General features: G+C 41.2%; 1 protein-coding gene across 1 annotated transcript in view; it reads right to left on the minus strand.

Annotated features, from left to right (window-relative positions):
• gbe1b (glucan (1,4-alpha-), branching enzyme 1b) overlaps positions 1-20,304 on the minus strand; it is a 128,669-nt gene that overhangs the window by 39,466 nt on the left and 68,899 nt on the right. Inside the window, exons 11-13 of the mRNA XM_066665916.1 lie at positions 18,752-18,862; positions 15,824-15,995; positions 1,536-1,720 (exon numbers count right to left, since the gene is read on the minus strand). Of these exons, the coding sequence (XP_066522013.1) occupies positions 1,536-1,720; positions 15,824-15,995; positions 18,752-18,862 (468 nt within the window). The remainder of the gene's footprint in view (positions 1-1,535; positions 1,721-15,823; positions 15,996-18,751; positions 18,863-20,304) is intronic.

The following is a 20,304-nucleotide window of genomic DNA, read 5'->3' on the forward strand; positions in this document are numbered from 1 at the left end:
CTATTTTTATTTCACTGCATTTGACATACACTACCTTTAAAAATATTTGGAGTTCTTTGGGAATTCTATCTAAAATAACTCTAAAAATGACATGGTTTTCAGACATGTTATGGTTAAGAAATATTAGATCCTGAAATAAGAAATATATGGTTCTGAAAATAAAAACTTATGACGGAGATTTAGGGCCACGGCATTGAATGAATAATAAAAAAAAACAAACAAGATATTCTCGGAATAATTCTGAGAATATTACACACTCCAGGGTGTATTCCCACCTTGCACCCAATGATTCTGGATAGGAATGAATGATTGAATGAATGAATGGTTTTTAGGACGAGGTGATGCACCTCCCATCTCTCCTGTATATATCCCATGTATCCTGTATATCACGATTTAAATCTGCATCACCAGGGTAGCCACATACTGACAGCTATGGCATTACTACAGCGATCCATGCAGGTAGGCTGGTGACGTCTTGACACCCAAATCCATCTGATCATTTGCAAATAAGTGTGTGGACAATCATCTCAAATCATCGCCTTTCAGAAAGTCCAATTTGCATAGAGTCTGAAAACAGGCAAAGTTCCAAGCAACATACATGAGTTCTGTATGTTTCTACTTCATTTAAAATATAAAAGTAAAGTTTATTTAAAAGAGAACTCTGTTGTTGCAGACATGAAAACTTAAGTGGTTTAACACCCTGTGATAGTTCAGCAGGGTGCTGTAACAGAAAACCATCAAAATAATGTAGCCTTATTGTGCATTTATTTTAATACATAGGATTATTTTATTTTATTTTTTTTTCAAGGGGGGGGGGCCTGAACTTATATAGTTTACTATAATAACTTATTATAGTAAACCAAAAGATATTTCTACTTTTATTAAACTCAACTGTTTAATTAATTAGAACTGATGTATTTAAGCCTTAACAGTTTTAAAAGCCTTAACATTTCAACACTTGGCATTGAATCTTTATTAAATCTCACACACAAATTGACTTTCATATCATGTACCTTCCTCATCTTCATCTTTGGTCCTTTTGCAGTTAATGCCATAAGCCTTTAATTGTTCAGGTTATTACTTCATATTCACATTTCAAGGATGTGACATTTCTAAGTGGTAATCCTTCAAATGCAGTGTTACCAAGTTAATACTCTACAGAACTGCATAGAAAATTGGAATAAACAGACAATGTTAGAATATTTAAAATGTTTAGCTACTTGTTTTTTTTCCCAAAATATACAAAATATACACATCTAAAATTACTTTTTGATGCCTGCTCTGTTCTTTTCTATTACTAAGCTACAGTGAACTAAACAAAAGTTATTGTCGAATGAAATAATAAAAGCTCTTAATATGAAAAGTGGTTCTAACTTTTGAACTGTAGCATATTTCAAACACAGCGAAAGGTGACAAAGAACAAAGATAAAAGTTGGAAAGGAGCTGAGCTGAGAAAGTGAGCTTTAGAGGTATAGCAAAGAGGGGGAGAGACATAAAGGGAATAGGGGGAGAGCTGCGAGCGAGTGGTTTCTCACCGGGGGGGCTGAGAGCCAGCCATATTTGTCCTCGGTGCGGTTCATGTCCCGGTCGAAGGCATAGAGCTGGCAGTAGCGCAGGTGATCCTGGTCCACCAGGTTGAACTGCCGCCGGGCGTAGTGGTAGCTCTCATTGTTCCCCACGCGGGGGAAGTCTAGCCATTCTGGATGACCAAACTCGTTACCTGCAGAAGCCCAGAGGAAAGAATGAGCTCAGGTCAAATGTGCTTTGAAAAGAGTGCAGTTATGAAGAGAAAAGTTAGTCATCAAGGGCTTTTTTACTATTACTTATTACCACAAGGACAGAGTTAAAGCTAGCTCCACTAGCTAGCTGTGAATAGAAAGACGCATATCTTTGCCACTCCTAAGGGAACAGATGGGTTTGAATGAGCAATTGTAACTATTGTTTCTGGTCTGAAAAAGCCATTATACTATTTTAATAATAATTTTTAAAGCAATCACTGAAATGTTGTAAACCAGTCCTTGTACTTGGCCATTTACATAAACATTCACACAAAGGAACATTTTTAAAAGCATGACAAAATAAAAGCCTTTTGTTTTGCTGCATAATGTTTTAGTAATGTATCAGTAGTTAAGCAGAAACATTTACATCACAAAGTGTTTGTGATGAAAAACTTTCAGTCAGGTGTATCCAAAATTCTGACTGCTACTGTACAGCTGAGCAACAGTGCCTCTGACTCCCACAACAGCATTGTCCTTTTCTCAGCATCAAACTTCAAAGCGCTGATTCAACATGCATCCAGAAGAGAGTGAAGCGTGTATCTTCAGAATCTATTCCCACTGCTTTGTTTGATTCGCTTTCATACAAACAAATGAATGCAAAATTAATTCAATGATCTATATTCCAAACATTTTTGAAAGAGCGGGGCCCTGACAACAGCAGCACAATAAGAACAGGGGAGGGGAGAGAATGAAAGGACTGAATAATGGATTATGAAAGGCGACCTTGTCTGGGGGTTAAAGTACAGGAATCATACAACTAAGCTTGTGCTCCACCTTCCACGACTTTACCTGCTGCTAAGATGTAAACTGTAATCAGCTCGGATGGTTGCAGGATATAAATGACCAGGTTTCAGAATGGTCAAAAAAAAAAAATAAAAAAAACAGAAAACAGATGCAGCAGGTACCTTTACTTTGTCATGTTTAATTCCCATCTTTTAGCAAGGTCTTCTCTAGTTGCATGATGCTATCAGCATGGAACTGTAAAAGCTATCACAAGTTTCCTTTGATGTAGATGAAACTATCAACATCTTTTTTTTTTGTTTGTTTGTTTTTTTCCCCCGAAATGTCACTCAATGCAACATCACTGGATAGCTCAGAACGCATGGAGGACACACACTATGAACCTGATAGGTGGAGAAGTCCATAATACTCATTAAAATGCTTGCAGTGCTGGACTCCCAACCTCAGATCAGAGCACGTCCAGAGTTACCACATAATAGGTGGAGATTTTCCCAAACCATTAAACAATTACAGTTTTAGAGACTTTTGTCTCTTGTGGAAAAACAAAGTATAGTTAAATTTTGTTTTTTTGGAAACACTAAATTACTACAAATATATAATTTAAATTATATTAAGATGCACTTAATATATACTAAGTTTATTAGTCAATTTTAGCATATAATCTAATAAACATTATTTATTTATTTTGCACGGTGGAGCAGCAGGTGGTGTTGCAGTCACACAGCTCCAGGGACCTGGAGGTTGTGGGATTGAGTCCCGCTCCAGGTGACTGTCTGTGAGGAGTTTGGCGTGTTCTCCCTGTGTCTACATGGGTATCCTCCGGGTGACTGTCTGTGAGGAGTGTGGTGTGTTCTCCCTGCGTCTGCGTGGGTTTCCGCCGGGCGACTGTCTGTGGGGAGTGTGGTGTGTTCTCCCTGCTTCTGCGTGGGTTTCCTCCGGGTGACTGTCTGTGAGGAATTTGGTGTGTTCTCTCTGTGTCCGTGTGGGTTTCCTCTGGGTGACTGTCTGTGAGGAGTGTGGTGTGTTCCCCCTGTGTCTGCGTGGGTTTCCTCCATGTGACTGTCTGTGAGGAGTTTGGTGTGTTCTCCCTGCATCTGCGTGGGTTTCCTCCGGGTGACTGTCTGTGAGGAGTGTGGTGTGTTTTCCCTGTATCTGTGTGGGTTTCCTCCAGGTGACTGTCTGTGAGGATTGTGTTGTGTTCTCCCTGTGTCTGTGTGGGTATCCTCCAGGTGACTGTCTGTGAGGAGTCACTGGGCGTAAGGCAGGATCACATCCTGGAGGGGGAGCCAGTCCTTCACAGGGCGACACACTCACACCTATGGACACTTTTGAGTCGCTAATCCACCTACCAACATGTGTTTTTGGAGAGTGGGAGAAAACCGCAGCACCCGGAGGAAACCCACACGGACACAGGGAGAACACACCACACTCCTCACAGACAGTCACCCAGAGGAAACCCACACAGACACAGAGAGAACACACCACACTCCTCACAGACAGTCACCTGGCGGAAACACACACAGGCACAGAGAGAACACACTCCTCACAGACAGTCACCCAGTGGAAACCCACACAGACACAGAGAGAACACACCACACTCCTCACAGACAGTCACCTGGCGGAAACACACACAGGCACAGAGAGAACACACTCCTCACAGACAGTCACCCAGTGGAAACCCACACAGACACAGGGAGAACACACCACACTCCTCACAGACAGTAACCAGGAGGAAACCCACACAGATGCAGGGAGAACACACCACACTCCTCACAGACAGTCACCCGGAGGAAACCCACGCAGACGCAGAGAGAACACACCACACTCCTCACAGACATTCACCTGGAGGAAACCCACACAGACACAGAGAGAACACACCACACTCCTCACAGACAGTCACCCAGAGGAAACCCACACAGACACAGGGAGAACACACTACACTCCTCACAGACAGTCACCCAGAGGAAACCCACACAGACACAGGGAGAACACACCACACTCCTCACAGACAGTAACCAGGAGGAAAGCCACACAGATGCAGGGAGAACACACCACACTCCTCACAGACAGTCACCTGGCGGAAACACACACAGGCACAGAGAGAACACACCCCTCACAGACAGTCACCCGGAGAAAACACACGCAGACACAGTAAGAACACACCACACTCCTCACAGACAGTCACCCGGCGGAAACACACACAGGCACAGAGAGAACATACTCCTCACAGACAGTCACCCGGAGGAAACCCACACAGACGCAGGGAGAACACACTACACTCCTCACAGACAGTCACCTGGAGGAAACCCACGCAGACGCAGAGAGAACACACCACACTCCTCACAGACAGTAACCAGGAGGAAACCCACGCAGACACAGAGAGAACACACCACACTCCTCACAGACAGTAACCAGGAGGAAACCCACGCAGACACAGGGAGAACACACTACACTCCTCACAGACAGTTACCCGGAAGAAACCCACGCAGACACAGAGAGAACACACCAAACTCCTCACAGACAGTCACCCAGAGGAAACCCACACAGACACAGAGAGAACACACCACACTCCTCACAGACAGTCACCTGGCGGAAACACACACAGGCACAGAGAGAACACACTCCTCACAGACAGTCACCCAGTGGAAACCCACACAGACACAGGGAGAACACACCACACTCCTCACAGACAGTAACCAGGAGGAAACCCACACAGATGCAGGGAGAACACACCACACTCCTCACAGACAGTCACCCGGAGGAAACCCACGCAGACGCAGAGAGAACACACCACACTCCTCACAGACAGTCACCTGGAGGAAACCCACACAGACACAGAGAGAACACACCACACTCCTCACAGACAGTCACCCGGCAGAAACACACACAGGCACAGAGAGAACACACTCCTCACAGACAGTCACCCGGAGGAAACCCACACAGACACAGGGAGAACACACCACACTCCTCACAGACAGTAACCAGGAGGAAAGCCACACAGATGCAGGGAGAACACACCACACTCCTCACAGACAGTCACCTGGCGGAAACACACACAGGCACAGAGAGAACACACTCCTCACAGATAGTCACCCGGAGGAAACCCACACAGACACAGGGAGAACACACCACACTCCTCACAGACAGTAACCAGGAGGAAACCCACGCAGACACAGGGAGAACACACTACACTCCTCACAGACCGTCACCCGGAGGAAACCCACGCAGACACAGAGAGAACACACCAAACTCCTCACAGACAGTCACCCGGATCGGGACTCAAACCTGCAACCTCCAGGTCCCTGGAGCAGTGTGACTGCGACACTTACCTGCTGCACCACCGTGCTGCCCTAAATGAATATTTATATAATTATAATTAAATTATAATATAAATTACATATTGGTAGTGGCTTACTACAAATAAATGGTTCCAAAGTAAGAATTTAAGTATACTTTTCCCCCAGTAGGGGCTAAAGTGTTATTACCAACAGGGTAAACCTTCACAAGTCTGATGAAGGTTCCAGAAGTTTCTAGGACATGGTGACCTCATACTAGGAGCACAGCTCTGGAGATGAGAGAGGAGAAAGCCGAGGAGATCACAGGGGAGGAACGAGGGGGATACATTTGCACACACAACGTGAACGGAGGAATAAAAAGAGAAAGAATAAAGAGAGAGGCGACAGTCTTGTCAAGCGGAGTGATGAGATAATGAATCCGTCATCAGCTGACAAGACAACATCATAAAACAACAGTTGGGTAATTGAATTCTGAGGGGGCGAGGAGACGCTTTGACGAGTGAGAGAATGGAGGCAAAAACAATGGGGATGAAGAGCGTTGTTTGTTCAGAGGGAGAGGGAGAGAGAGTGAGAGAGAAGGAGGGTGGAGATGAAGAGAGAGAGAGAGAGAGAGAGAGCAAGAAATGAAAGCGAGTGACCGGACGAAGTGGAACGGACAGGGAGTGACAGAGCTTTCTAATGAAATACATTAGCTTGCTGTTAAAGAAGCAATAAGTGAACTGTGTGCTACGCATACAACGTTACGCATGCTTATGAATTAACAAGTGGGGAAGTGTCAGAGAGAGAGAGAGAGAGAGAGAGAGAAACAAAGCAAGAGGAAGGGATAGAGTGTGTGTTAGAGAGATGAAAAAGAGAAAGATGGATTGAAAGAGAAGAAAAGAGAATAATAACAGATGGGAGAATGTGAGAGAGAAAGGGATGAAACAGAATGAAAGTGAATGACAGAAAGGAGGATGAATAATGAAGATGGTAGAAAAAGGAAGAAGAAGAAGGAAGAATTAAGGAGAAAAAGAAGGAATAATGAAGGTAGAAAAAGAAGAAGCAGCAGCAGAAAAAGAAAGAGTGAAGAAGGTAAAAGTAAGAAGAAGAAGAAAGAATGAAGGTAGAAAAAGGAAAAAGAAAAAGCAAAAGGAATAATGAAGAAGAAGGTGGAAGAATCAAGAATAAAGAAAAAGGAAGAAGAAGAAGCAAAAGGAATAATGAAGAAGAAGGTGGAAGAATCAAGAATAAAGAAAAAGGAAGAAGAAGAAGAAGCAGAAAAAGTAGAAGAAACAGAAGAAGGAAGGAAAACAGGAAAAAAGAAGAAGCAGAAGAAGGAAGTAGAAGAAGAAGAGGAAGAAGAAGAAGAGGACACACAGAGTTCCACTAGAAGACAGACGCTGGTTAATCCCTGGATACAGGCACGATTTGAAATCCTGAAAATATGGAAATGGAGAGATAACCAGGGAATTTGAACAATAACAATCGCAGCAGGTAGTGTATTCTCACTAAGCCTCGGAGGAATACGCACACCCCTCCATGACGGCAGTGTGCAAACTTCCCCGAGCAGAAAGTAAACCTCGTCTATGGGATGAACTCCTCTCACACTCTCTTCCCTCCGCCTGAATACTCAAAGCCTTCGGGGTGACCTTTTCCTTGTACTTTTGTTCAAAGAGTTATTGTGCTTCTGTGTGAGAGGGTGGGGATGATGCACAACAAAAGGAACGTCAATTTTCCAAGGTGTACTTCACAGATGGGTTGAAATAATCATATTCTCTTTGTTTCGCACTACACATGTAGAGGCGTCTCTGAGAAATATTATCATATTTGCTGACTATACCGTACAATGCATCTTGCATTGTCTGATGATACTGGCATCGTTGGCAGCGAAGGAAAGCTAATATTTATTAAGTCGTCATGAAGGCAACAACTGAAAGCCATTCGTCAGGAGAGAAAAACCTTCACCTGTTTCGGCAGCCTGACCTCAATGTGGTATTCCATGGCGTAGCCCTTGCGAAAGCTTGCCAAGCTTTTCCCGACCAATCCCACTGAGAAGCTCAAAGAGGGCCAAGAAGCTGCTGCAATGTCATCTCCACTCTGAGGCTGAAAGCCTAGTTAGAAGCCAGTGTTTGCTTAGTCAAGGTGAACGGGCTGAATGTCAAAGCGGGTCTAAAAAATTCGAACTCTGAGCTGAAAGTGTCTCCCGGCGTGCAGCACCCAGCGCGGCCATCTGCGATTGATTTAAAAGAGAGAACAGTGAAGAACAGGAAGCACAAGGTGTGGAATAAATTTATGAGTGTTTGCCTTTGTGCAGATCTCACTCAAAGACTGTAAATTGCCACAGCTTACACTGCCTCTTCTGTTGTGCAACTAAATCTTGTTTATGTTGTGTTCACTTGACTTATTTTATTGCTTTACTTGCTCTGTGACCACCCGGCTTGATGAATTTCAATGGGGAGTCGCTCATTAAATGCCTACTCAACTGAAATAACAGTCCAAAGTTTTGTTGACATGTGCTCATCCAACATTTCTACCGAAATGAAAAGTATTAGCCGGGTGGGTGTCAGCCTTTTTGGGGAACTGCCTTTGGAGAAGGCATTAGACAAGATACCAGAACATTGTACTTAGGTTGAATGCAATCAAATCCTCAAAGCAAAGTTCCACTACTCCAGGGACTGAGCTAAATTGACTGAGCAATGTGGCAGTTGCCAAATAGTATCTCATTTCGTTTCATGAGCTTCTATGGAGATTATAACAGTGTGTTTAAAAGGGGTCTATAACTTGCTAAAATGATAATTATAAATGGTGTGGCCAAACCTCAGAGGTATATCTGACTGCACCCTCAAGAGGGTAGGATAAGAGTTTTAGAAGCTACCGCTTCTTTCCAAACTTTCGTTAATGCAATGCCGCTGAGCAGCGGCATGCCTTGGAGAACAATGCAAACTGCTCAGATGTGTCACATCAGCTGAAAGATTCCCAGAGTACTGTGAGCAGAGAGTTGTGGGGAGAGGGGTTTAGATCCTACCCACCCAAAGAGCAAGGCCAATTGTGCTCTCCAGGATCTCCTGATGATAAGGCCAGAGCCTAGGACTTTTTGCCACTTAGGAGCCTCTGGATATAAAACCCCAAAGTGGAAATTGTTGAAACAGTATGGAAATGCAAAATAAGCAAAGGCAACACATAACACAGAGGTAAATGCATTGCTGTTCCAATGTTTTTTGGAATGTGTTGCAGGCCTGAAATGCAGGAATGGATGTATATTAACCAATTTAATGAAGTTGACCAGACAAACGTGAAAAATCTTGGTTTCAATCTTTGGTTTGTTTGTTTTTTGATTTTGTGTTTTTAAATTTTCCATACTCTGCCAAAGTATTTCTGATCAGGGGCTGTGAAGGGCATGTAAACACTGCTTTATAAACCTGTTTTCATGAAAGCATTGCTCTTACATAAACCATGTATATACATACTGCAGGGGGTTAGCTCTGCCAACATAAGAAAAAAAAACATTGAGGTTTTCAGACCTCATATTTGGTAAAAACAGAGATTATTTACATATTTCATTGCTAAAGGCTCAGAAACAAAAAGGTTGATGAAGAGAAGTTAAGAATAATTAGTAATTCCGAATGTTTTTTTTTCTGACCACATAAAACCAGTCATGAGTGAACCTCAGGGAAAAATACAAGAAAATTGATATTTGGTACTTTTTCAATATATTCCTGAAGTTCTTTAGTTTGGGTTTCAGGGTGTTCAACATAACAGAGGCATGCTAGGATGAAACTCAGCTCATTTCTTGGTTCAATTTCTCATTATCAGACATCACTGCTGACAACCTGGAGGCAAATCCCAATAATGAACTCTGTCCCTGCCAATCACTTACATGAGTCAAAACATACTTATAAACTTTTGTAAAGTTACTCCATCTGTCCTTTAAAGCTGGTATATACTGGTTCAGTAGCTAATAGGATGCCTGTAGAATCCCTGTACTGTGCATCAGTAGAAACTGTTTGCACGAAGAGAGGTCAGTAATTACCTCGAAACAAACTGTTTAAATGTAAGCTCATCCATGGCTAGCTGCCCTTGATGCAAGGTTGGCAAAAAAAGCCCATGCTACAGGATGAGGGCATCCATTCAGAATGTGAATCGGATCATAGCTCTAAAAGCTTATAGCTGGAAAAGGATCTAAAACATGCATAGACTCAGCTAAAGAATCCAACCAATTTAAGCTGTTTATCCAAGCAACCACAAGCTCTAATAGCTTCACAGTATACAAGAGAGGGATCTGTAAAGAAACTGCCAATACATGTGCTTTTATCGCCATCTGTATCAAACGCAGCCAACAGTCTGTAGTTTAAAAGGAAAACCTTTATGAATGGATAAATGACTGCAGCCACTTGATAATGGATAAATGGCTGATACTCGCTAAAGGGAGAAAATCCTTTATAAAACGTCCAAGAAAGAAGAATGAAAATCTATTCATTAATACAATTTACACTTTAATTACAGCCTGTATCATACACATACCAGTGTTGGTGTCACACTGAGGTCCAGCCCAATGTTTAAAACAGCAGTGTCCTCAGCAGTTTTAGTTTTTAAGCAACAACAGCCCAGCCACAAAGCAGTAGGCTGAGTGCTAAAGTGCGTAATATTAATATAATTTGTCCATCCAAGTAGTAATAAAGACTCGACATGTGCAATGCTGGCTGGAGTAGTGTGACGCACATTGCCTTTTAATTAAAGAATCCGGGATTAACAGATGTTAAGAGAAATGTGCCTAGAGGCATACATTTTGGTGGAGGAGGAATTAATGATACGGGGCCATTTTTCATGGTTTGGGATATTTCTCTTATTTCCACAGCACTGTAATCTAAACTCGCAATATAGCGATATATACACCATAACGCAAATGCGATTACACTAACACTGATGGCACTCCTGCTCCAAAATGTGTGGTTCCTCGACTGAGAGACCAGTTTGAAAGAGCCACGTCTCCTTTCTGAAAATAGAACATGGAGTTCTCCTGTCTAACCGCCGTTTTAATGCTTGACCCGCTGAACCTTGCTCTCTGATTGCTCGTAGGTGAGGGAGTGAATTGGTAATGGCACATACTGCTGTTACACTCCTCATCTGTCTGTGAGCAAACATGGCCGCCGCCTCGAAGCAGAGCTTTTAGCTCATGAGGCTCCTCTATTTGCTGGTGAGTAAACAGATTTCTCCGAGCAGGGGAGCGGCTGAAATTGATTCGCTTGCTCAAACAATTTGTTCTTGCTCTGCACTGGTTAAATGACTCCACGAGCATTGATCCATTGACATGACATGTCAGCCTGTATTTATTCTGTTGTGATTTTTTTTCTGCCTTTTTCCCTCCACCCCACTCTAGCTTGTTAATGAGCGGTCTGCGTACACACACTTACACAACACGAACAGTAAAAAGCCAAAAACTTTTCACTCCAAGCAGAACTGATTCGGAATCATACTTTGGTTTCCTTCGTCTGAAAAGTAGAAATCAATGGGTCAAATACAGACTTTCTTAGACGGTTATTACTACTGAAGAGACAATGATCTCTAGATTGAACCTGTCTGGACAGTGGCATAATTATATTGTTCAGAGGTACTCACTGAATGGTTCAATACTCCAGCCTTGTCTGCTACACCACAGATAATAATTTTGATGCATTTCCCTGTGCTTAGAAAAGGACAAAAACAGTTGACTTGAAACACCTTTATAATTAAAGCTGAAGTATGGGCAGTCGATGAATACCATCAGTAAACATTAAGAATCCTTCAGCTGAAAAGTTCATGAGAGTGTGTTTTAGGAGAGTTTTTAGATTTAAGGTTTTAGTACTTTAGCACATTAATTTGTGTGGATAATTTTGGATCTGCCTAAGCCTGAAAACATGAGATAAAGCACTGGGCCTTTGTGGGTGTTTGTGAGAGCGCAAAAATGAGGTTAAACAAAGCAATACTTCAGCAACACATACAATGAGCATGGAGAAATAAGTGATTACTTACTGATTAAATACAGTGAAAACACGAAAGAGAAGTAGTAAAAATGGCTAAAAACTACTGTTTCTGCTAATCGTCACTCACTCCTGGGCTCTCACACTAAATTCAGCTGTGGCTTTCATTTGAAGTAAAAATGCTGCTGAAGCCGGTCATTTGGAGCAGGGCTTCTTCGACACGGTGAGAACGGTTATTGATCCTTGTGGTATTTTGACAAAATCTCGTTTCACTAAAACCCCAGGGAACCATGTTAACTTGTGGAAAAAGGGGTATAATATTTCCCCTTAAAGTCTTAACCAATGTCCACAAATTTGTGTGGGATGTATGGGAAACAAAAATGTGTGGGAAACAAAAATACTAATTAAAAGACAACACCCCCCCATATTATTTAATACAGTATAATTAGCCTTGACAAATACGGTTTCTAGTACATATGCATATTGTGGAAAAACCCAAATGGAAAGAGGCACAACAAAACAAACAAACAAAAACTTTTTTACGCTCAGACCTAGTGGAAAAGTTAAAATCTCTCTAAAGCAGTGAAAAAGAGTCCTGGACAGTGGTTTTCTGAATAAACTAATGCATTTCAAGTCCTAAATGCTGGTTCATTCATACTGCAAACAGAACTGTGCCGCTCTCCCTGACCCTGTCCTTTTAATAGATGCGCTCAAATGTCCTTCCTCTCATCTCCTCTTATTGCAGTGCGTGTATAGATTATTGTACAAATATACAGCACTGTGCAAAAGTAAGAAACCACATAGCATTTATTTATATTTCTGATATAAGAACATTAAGAACAGGTGATATGCAACAGAAACGACTGTGAAGCCTCAAACATATATAACGTCAACCTTTGTGATATAAAGTGTGTCCAGCGTGTGTCTTTATCTCGCTCACCTGCTTGTTTTGCTGGATCTGACACGTTCTGCAGGATATCTTTGTTCTGATCAAGACACAGCTTTTCAAAGGTTACTTTGGACATTCTGAAATGCCGAATCAAAAGATGGTCTGAGAAGTGGCTGAGCACCATGTTTTCCCAAAGCTGTCTGGAGCATTTGCTCACCCAGGTGTATGGTGGATGTCGCTGGTGGCCCATGGACATTTCAGCTCCCATTAGGGGATCTAAAGTTTCTTGGAATAACTGCAGTGGATGAAAACATGACTGACTTAGCTGTTTTTTTTTCCATTAGTAAAACATACGGATGGAAACCCTACCACTGGTTTCAATGTCCAAAACGGTGCTGAGAGCTTATGAAGAAATACCTCAGATCTTTGTCCTCGCTCATGCTTACGTGAGTAAACTAAAAAAAAATGAGTGCAGTAGAGTAGACAAAGGAAGGTGGTGTTGCAGGCAGTGGAGAAGAAAACAGAACTTTGTGCATGTCAGAATGATGGACCAAACCCCAACCACAAGAGACACAAATCTTTCTATATTTCACTCTGCTTTCTACTCCTTCAACAACAAACTGGACCAACATTACATCAGACTGAAGCTGCCTATATGTTCATGTGAGACTAGCGCTTGCCCAGTTTTCCCTGACTCAGTTAAATGGTCTAATATTATGGTATTTTGCATTGTGCATCTTCATTGTGTTGAATGTTACGACAAAAATTAACACTTTCAAGAAATATGTAACCTGTAGAGATTGTTAGACGATGTTATGATTTTTTTTTATCTCTTTTTCTTCTTCAAAGAATGTGCTACTCCACTGTGGGTTTGATAATGTGCGTGTTATGGTTGAGTAGGTTTGTAGTTATTTTCTAAGTACAAGAAAATACATACACATTTCTGTGATGGTAATCAAAAGGTACAACACAGACGCAGTAGAGATTCAGCTGAAAATACTATATTCTGTGGGTTAGAAGTCATCTGCATGTCAAGGACTGGTTCTGTAAATAACCTTAATTAGAAGACTTCCATCCTTTCGTACACGTCAAACAATTTTCAGCGCTCACTTGTCTGAGCACCGCGTTCCTGGCTGGGTTTGTGCTCATGTGGGACTTGGAAAGGCAGATATTAACAAGCCCAGACATGAGGAGGAACAAACATCTGCTCACTAAAGGACACAAAACACTAGACAAAAGGAGAAATGATTAATACATAGGAAGGGAACGGCTCAGTCGTTTGGATAACGAAAGTAGACTCTGCGCGCACACACACACACACACACACACCCAGTCTGCCTGGAGATGTGAACGTTCACTGGTGTGAATAAGATGACCGACACTGCTGACCACATGCTGGGCACCACTGCCCCACAGCGTGATTTACAGAACATATCTGTCAAATTCTCAAACTCTGGCAAATGCAAGTGCTCCTGGGTCTCAACTTTTTCTCGATATCATTAGGTGCTTCTGCTTTTTTTTTTTTTTTTTTTTGCAGCATGTTAATACGCAGACCGCTCATTCAAAGGAGCAGACATTTTCTCCCATGATTCCCCTTCAAGTCATGACATAGTCAGTATCACAGTGGCCTGAATTTGTAAAAGGTTTTGTACTGAATTTTTTTTAAAAAACATGGCTGCCCTATACAGAGGACCCGCTCTATGGAGCATAAACTGCATCAATCAGGGACTACAACACAACATGATTCTTCATCTCATGTGAGAGGTGGTCAGAGGAAACATGTAAAAATACTAAATAAACATGTTCATAAGCATAGTTTTCTATATATTAGTGGTAAGAATGACTTGGCTCCTTTAAGTTAATGAAAGGGTCAAGGTTGTGTAGGGTCCCCACACAGCCTCTCCAAGTGGCATTCACCTGATCAGTAGGTGGGGCTAGAACACCATAAAAAGCTAACTTTAGTACACCCAGTGTCTGAGCAGAGGAAAGAGGGGCTCTTGGTTATGTTGAAAACGTCATAAAAATAAAAACATACTGGTCATTTTAATGTTAAAAAAAGTCCAGCTCGACTTTAAATGTAAACTCAATATAAAGTGCAGTGCACTGAATTAACAGCCCATATTACTCACTGGAAAATAAACGTGAAATACTTCAGCTGATTGTTGAAATGGACTCTGTAAATGTACAGCAGAAGATCAGTGAAGCTTGTAATCTGCAGGTGTTGTTATTCTCTATTAAATCCCAACGTTCTCTTTTTGCAGATTGGCATTGCTGGCTAAATGAAAGTGAAGCATGGGAAAGTATTGCTATGAGGTTTTAAATTGCATTACAATGCTACTTTAAAGTGGTGATTTGCAGAGCTGTGTAGTGTGCTGATATAGTATCTCATAAATTCAGACCCTAGACATTCATTAACAAGGAATTCCAGCAACGTTTCCATATAAACACAGGCTTGTATAGTTAAGATGTAAGGTCTTTCAATGTGGTTTGATGTAGAGAACTGTTTGCAGTGGCGGTGACTGAAGTACTGACTGCGTCTAAAGCCTACCTCACACAAAGTCATCACATGAAATGTTTAGGGATATATTGCCTAATGAGTGAGAAATTGTTTTATAGTTTTAAACGTCCATGTATAGCAGAGAGGTACATGCAGTAGGGTGCTGTAGGGCAAAATAGTACAGGATAGAAAATATATTTGTTAAATACAATGCTGTATCTGCATCATCATAAATAAATCAGAATTAAATTTGTCAGCAATGAATAATTTCCCATCAAAACATTTCCGTAAACATCTGGAATTGAACTGTGCAAACATTCCATTTTAATTTCACATCCTTGAAGCTGATAAACCCGGAAACATGTCCTGGATTTACAAAAATGTACAACAAATAAAAAAAAATGAGGGCATATTAACAATCTCAAGGCGATGTCAGGGGCATTCTCTATGTATTCATTTATTTATCATCAAGCTCATGCAAATATATGCATTTATTCATCCAGTTATGATCAAATCCATGCATGTGAATGAAACCGCTTTGGGTGGAAAATACACGCTTTGAAGCAGATCTAAGGCCAGCTCTCCTCTGTCTGAACTGTATTCATTGCATCATACATTGAATATATACCAGCGGCTTTTAGCTCCTCCTTTAAGGGTTTTTAAAAGCATGCTTTTTTGAGACGTACCCATGAAGTTGAGGTAGCCTTCCCCTCCGAGGCCATGTGTGAGCAGCCGGATCATCTTGTGCAGCTGGATGCCCCGATCAATGACGGGGTTCATGGGAATTAGGGTGCTCATGTTGGTGTACATCTCCTTATCCATCAGCCAGAAGGCCAGGGTCTTGTCTCCCACCAGAGCCTGACAGAAAATGGCAGGATTATGAGAATTGAACACGTATGGTACATTAGTTGTGTGAGTAATGATTATTGAACTGGCTTATGGATGTCAGCTGTCATTGAAGGAGCTAGGCCTGTGCTCCAGCTGGAAGCACCTAACATCGAACCTGTTGTCAGGCTAACTGCAGTCACATGGACCGCAGATAAGATCATGACAAGGATTAGATTGTGTAAACACCTAAGGACATGACAGGATGCTATCTCAGAACGAGTCGAAATCTCTAAGCAATTCACTGTATCACTTCATGTTTTGTGGCAGCTGGGGAATTTAAAATCTACTGTATCTCAGCACTTAAAAACAGCACAACTGTAATAACAGAGTACTTCAATGAAATAAAAATGTTTGTGTTGTGTGCTTGTTTTGGCTTGATGTGCAGCAGACTTTGGTCTTTTTTAGGTCTGTGGAGTTCTCCCTGGTGTGGTGGCCTAAGGGTGAGGTCTCCGCTGGTTTGGCCACATTGCTGCTTGTTCCCCTGCTTCCTTCACCCTTTTGCCATTTTAAGAGTTCAATAAAGTTTGCTGAAAACACTGGAATGGCTCAGTCTCGTAACCCCACCTCCGGTGACGTAACAATATAAACACCATTACACACAACACTCAACTAATATATAACCCTCAGTTAATTATAGCATTCTTTTTCTGTTTGTAGTTTAGAAAAGCTTCCATCCAGTTTTAGAGGCTTGCTTTTAGCTTTAAGCAAGTATCAGAAACTGGTTGCATTTAGTGCTTCTTAAAAATAATATATATGTACAATTTAGACTTGTTCATTTATTATCTGTAAGCGCTTATCCAGTTCAGGGTCATGGTGAGTCCAGAGCCTACCCGGAACCACTGGCTGAAAAACAACCTGCAGGGGGTACCAGTCCTTCGCAGTGCGACACACACTCAAATTCACTCACACCTATGGACACTTTTGAGCCGCCAATCCACCTACCAACCACAGAGAGAATACACCACACTCCTCACAGACAGTCACCCGGAGGAAACCCACGCAGACACAGGGAGAACACACCACACTCCTCACAGACAGTCACCCGGAGGAAACCCACAGCAGGACTTGAACCCACAACCTCCAGGTCCCTGGAGCTGTGTGACTGTGACACTACCTGCTGCGCCACCGTGCCACCCACAATTTAGATTCATCTGTTCATAAATATTAATTCTCTATTACAAAAAAAAAACCCCACTTTTCTCAGCAACAGCTAGACATTCTTTCAGATGGACAGCACTGAATTATCTGCTCACATTTTCACAGTGAGCTTGAATTTCTCCTGTCTCTCACAGTTTATCTGATAATAACAGTTCTGTTGATCCACTGTGATGTTCCATATCCTGTAGGTCTTTTGTTCTGTATTTGGTTTTTTTGAGACTTGAAGAACAAAAACGCTGCAGTGGTGTGTAGAGAATTTAAGAAAGGATGAATTACTTTTGTATACATTTTCTGAGATATAAAACTGAGAAATTAATCATTTGTATTAATTCCACTTTGAATGGAAATAAAAGAAATGAAAGTGAGAAGGAATTTGCCCCATCTTCCAGAGGCAAAGATCGAGGCTTACATCTGAGCGGTGACATGTGCATCACTGTTTCGACTTGTTGTTGACGAAATTAAGGGTGTTATAGCTCCAGGAAGTGATCTTTAGCACTTTCCAGCAGCGGGTACAGCTGACACCTGTGTGTATACTATCAGGGCGGGCTGACACACTGTCATGTTCATTTGCAAATTTGCATGTTCTACCAATATTTTCTCTGCTTGGCCCTAGGCAGGACTCGTTAATAAGGATGTTGTTACAGATACATTTGAAACCTATGTCATGCTGTGACCTCAAAAGTAATATGCAATAAAAATATCACATAAATAATTAGCATAATGAGCCTCTTAGATGCGATATTTATATGAGTGTGAAACCATCGGCTCATTAGGCCCTGGGATGTACATCATTGGGAAAAATGACTATGAAGCACAAGGTATGAAACTATGAGTATGACATCACCGCAAAAGTGAAATGGCAAAACAAGGACACAGTGTACTGTTGTGCTTTGTTAAATGTGAGTGAGTTACAAACCAGTTCCATGAGGTATATCAGGGTATTTTTATGTTAAATACTACTCATATCAGTATTGAGTCTTTGAGCTCTGGAGGTCTGTAATCAGGTGTGCAAACAAAAAAAATGGCAACTGAATGATAACTTTCCTTTATTTTTACTGGTTTAAACTGGTTCTTTAAATAGTTGTTCTGTTTTACAGTATTGATGATGATACCCATGATTCTACACTTACATACCTTCCACTATGATTATACACTAATATTGCCCAGTGTAAATGAATGTATTTACAGTATATTATGTGATTTTCTTCCGATGATAAATAGAAAAAAATCAGTATAGCCAGGCTTTTTGGCATTGTGTAAGCATCTCTAGCTATCTTTTGTGCAAATTCAGCAGTTGGATTTGCTAGCTACTAGAGGACCCCACAGCCCCCACAGTGATGTTGATGATGATGAAGAAGAAAATGCAGGGAAAAAAAAAAAAAAGTTTTTTTTTTAGCTGCTGGGCCTGATAATGTACAAACAAGGTGGATATGTTCATTTCTAATTCCCCCTCTCCCCAAGAGTCCCTCAACCTGTGGTGACACCAATTTCCATCTCAAATGATGCATTGATTACATTTGCTCCTCTCTGGCCTGTGTGTAGAACGGAGGAGTGCGCGGAGGCTGTACCTGGTCATGGCTTTCTGCATATGCAATGCATCTCTCCCCATATCGCCTGTTCACCAGAGTGTGCACAATATTCCCCATGTTCCAGTCCTCGTCCTTATATTCCTTCAGGATCTGAGGGAAAACAAAAGGAAGAATGAAATGCTTTTAATTAAGGTGTGGAGGGAGTCAGAGAAGGAAAGTAAAGTAGAGCAAATTTAAGAAAAGTTAACAGCTGGAGAAAGCAAGTTAAATAATAGAGAAAGAAAAAGAAAGTAAGAAAAAAAAAGGACAGGACACTAAATGTAAAAATGAAGATAGAGAGAAAAAAAATGATGTGTAGAAATAAACAATAAATAACAAGGAAAAATGAGAGAAATCCAAATATAGAAAAAAAATTTACCAAGAGATTCACAAAGGAAAAAAAAAAGAGAAAATCAAAAAGAAACAATGGATTTATTTATACATCATATTATATATATATATATTTATACAATTTAAATTTAACATTACATTTATATAGAGTATTTACAACCAACACTCAATCCACGCACACACTGGATTTAGAGAAGACAATAAAAAATAGAGAAATCATACCAGGAAAAAAAAAGACTGAAAAAGGAAGATCAGTAGACCCAAAGAAATAAAGCAGACAGAGCTAGACAGTCGTATATAGAGCTAGAAGTAAAGATACTGGATTGTGACTTGTGCAATGCCTGCTGAACATACACATTGTATTCCTTCTATCTGTTCACTCCATTTGCGTTACATCGTGCAATGTAAAGGCTGCTATGTGTTTCAGCGAAGCTGCTTTTCATCTCTCACTGCTGCAGCTCGCCTCTGAGATAATGCATCTCAAGGTCAGGATTACAGTGGAGAAGAGATGGGCAAAGTAATGAAATCTCTACAAATGATGAATGAACACTGGTCTCTTACTGAAAAGCAATGTACTGCCTGAGCAGCAGCTGCAAGCTACAAAACATAACTGGAAAATTGGCTTTCAGCTACATTTGTGCCACAACTACTGACCCAATGGAACCCTATTGATACCAAGTGGACATAACTCCCCCTTCACTGGAATCTGCCTTTCTCTTCCAGACATATGCTTTTGTTTTAGAAGTGTGATACGTACCTTGAAGAAATAATACAAACGCCCAGTAGGGACTTGAAATACCACACACTTCTACTGCACTGTACCATGGCCAGTCGTTTTCCACAAATACCTGGTATCTAGATTCTCTAAAGTTCTGAATTTCTCAGCTTCTAAGTCTCACCACAGAACACCTGAAGATGGGTTTGAGTCCTGCAGAAATAAAGCTGGGAGACAAATCATTTTCTATGTGTAGAGTTCAGTCATTCATATATCCAGCCACTCGTCAAATCCACAAATAATTACCAAAAAAACTAATCCTAAGAACATAACTGTTATGTAGACGTTAAAATGTAATTCAAGGATTATACTGCCTTGGAAACATCCTCTGTATATTTGAGCACTTAACACCTCCATATTATGTCATCATGCAAAAACACACTGCTAGGTAAACATTGTTAAGGCCAGGCCAAAAATGTGACATAAA

Source organism: Hoplias malabaricus, chromosome 1, assembly GCF_029633855.1.
Source record: "Hoplias malabaricus isolate fHopMal1 chromosome 1, fHopMal1.hap1, whole genome shotgun sequence".
NCBI lineage: Eukaryota > Metazoa > Chordata > Actinopteri > Characiformes > Erythrinidae > Hoplias > Hoplias malabaricus.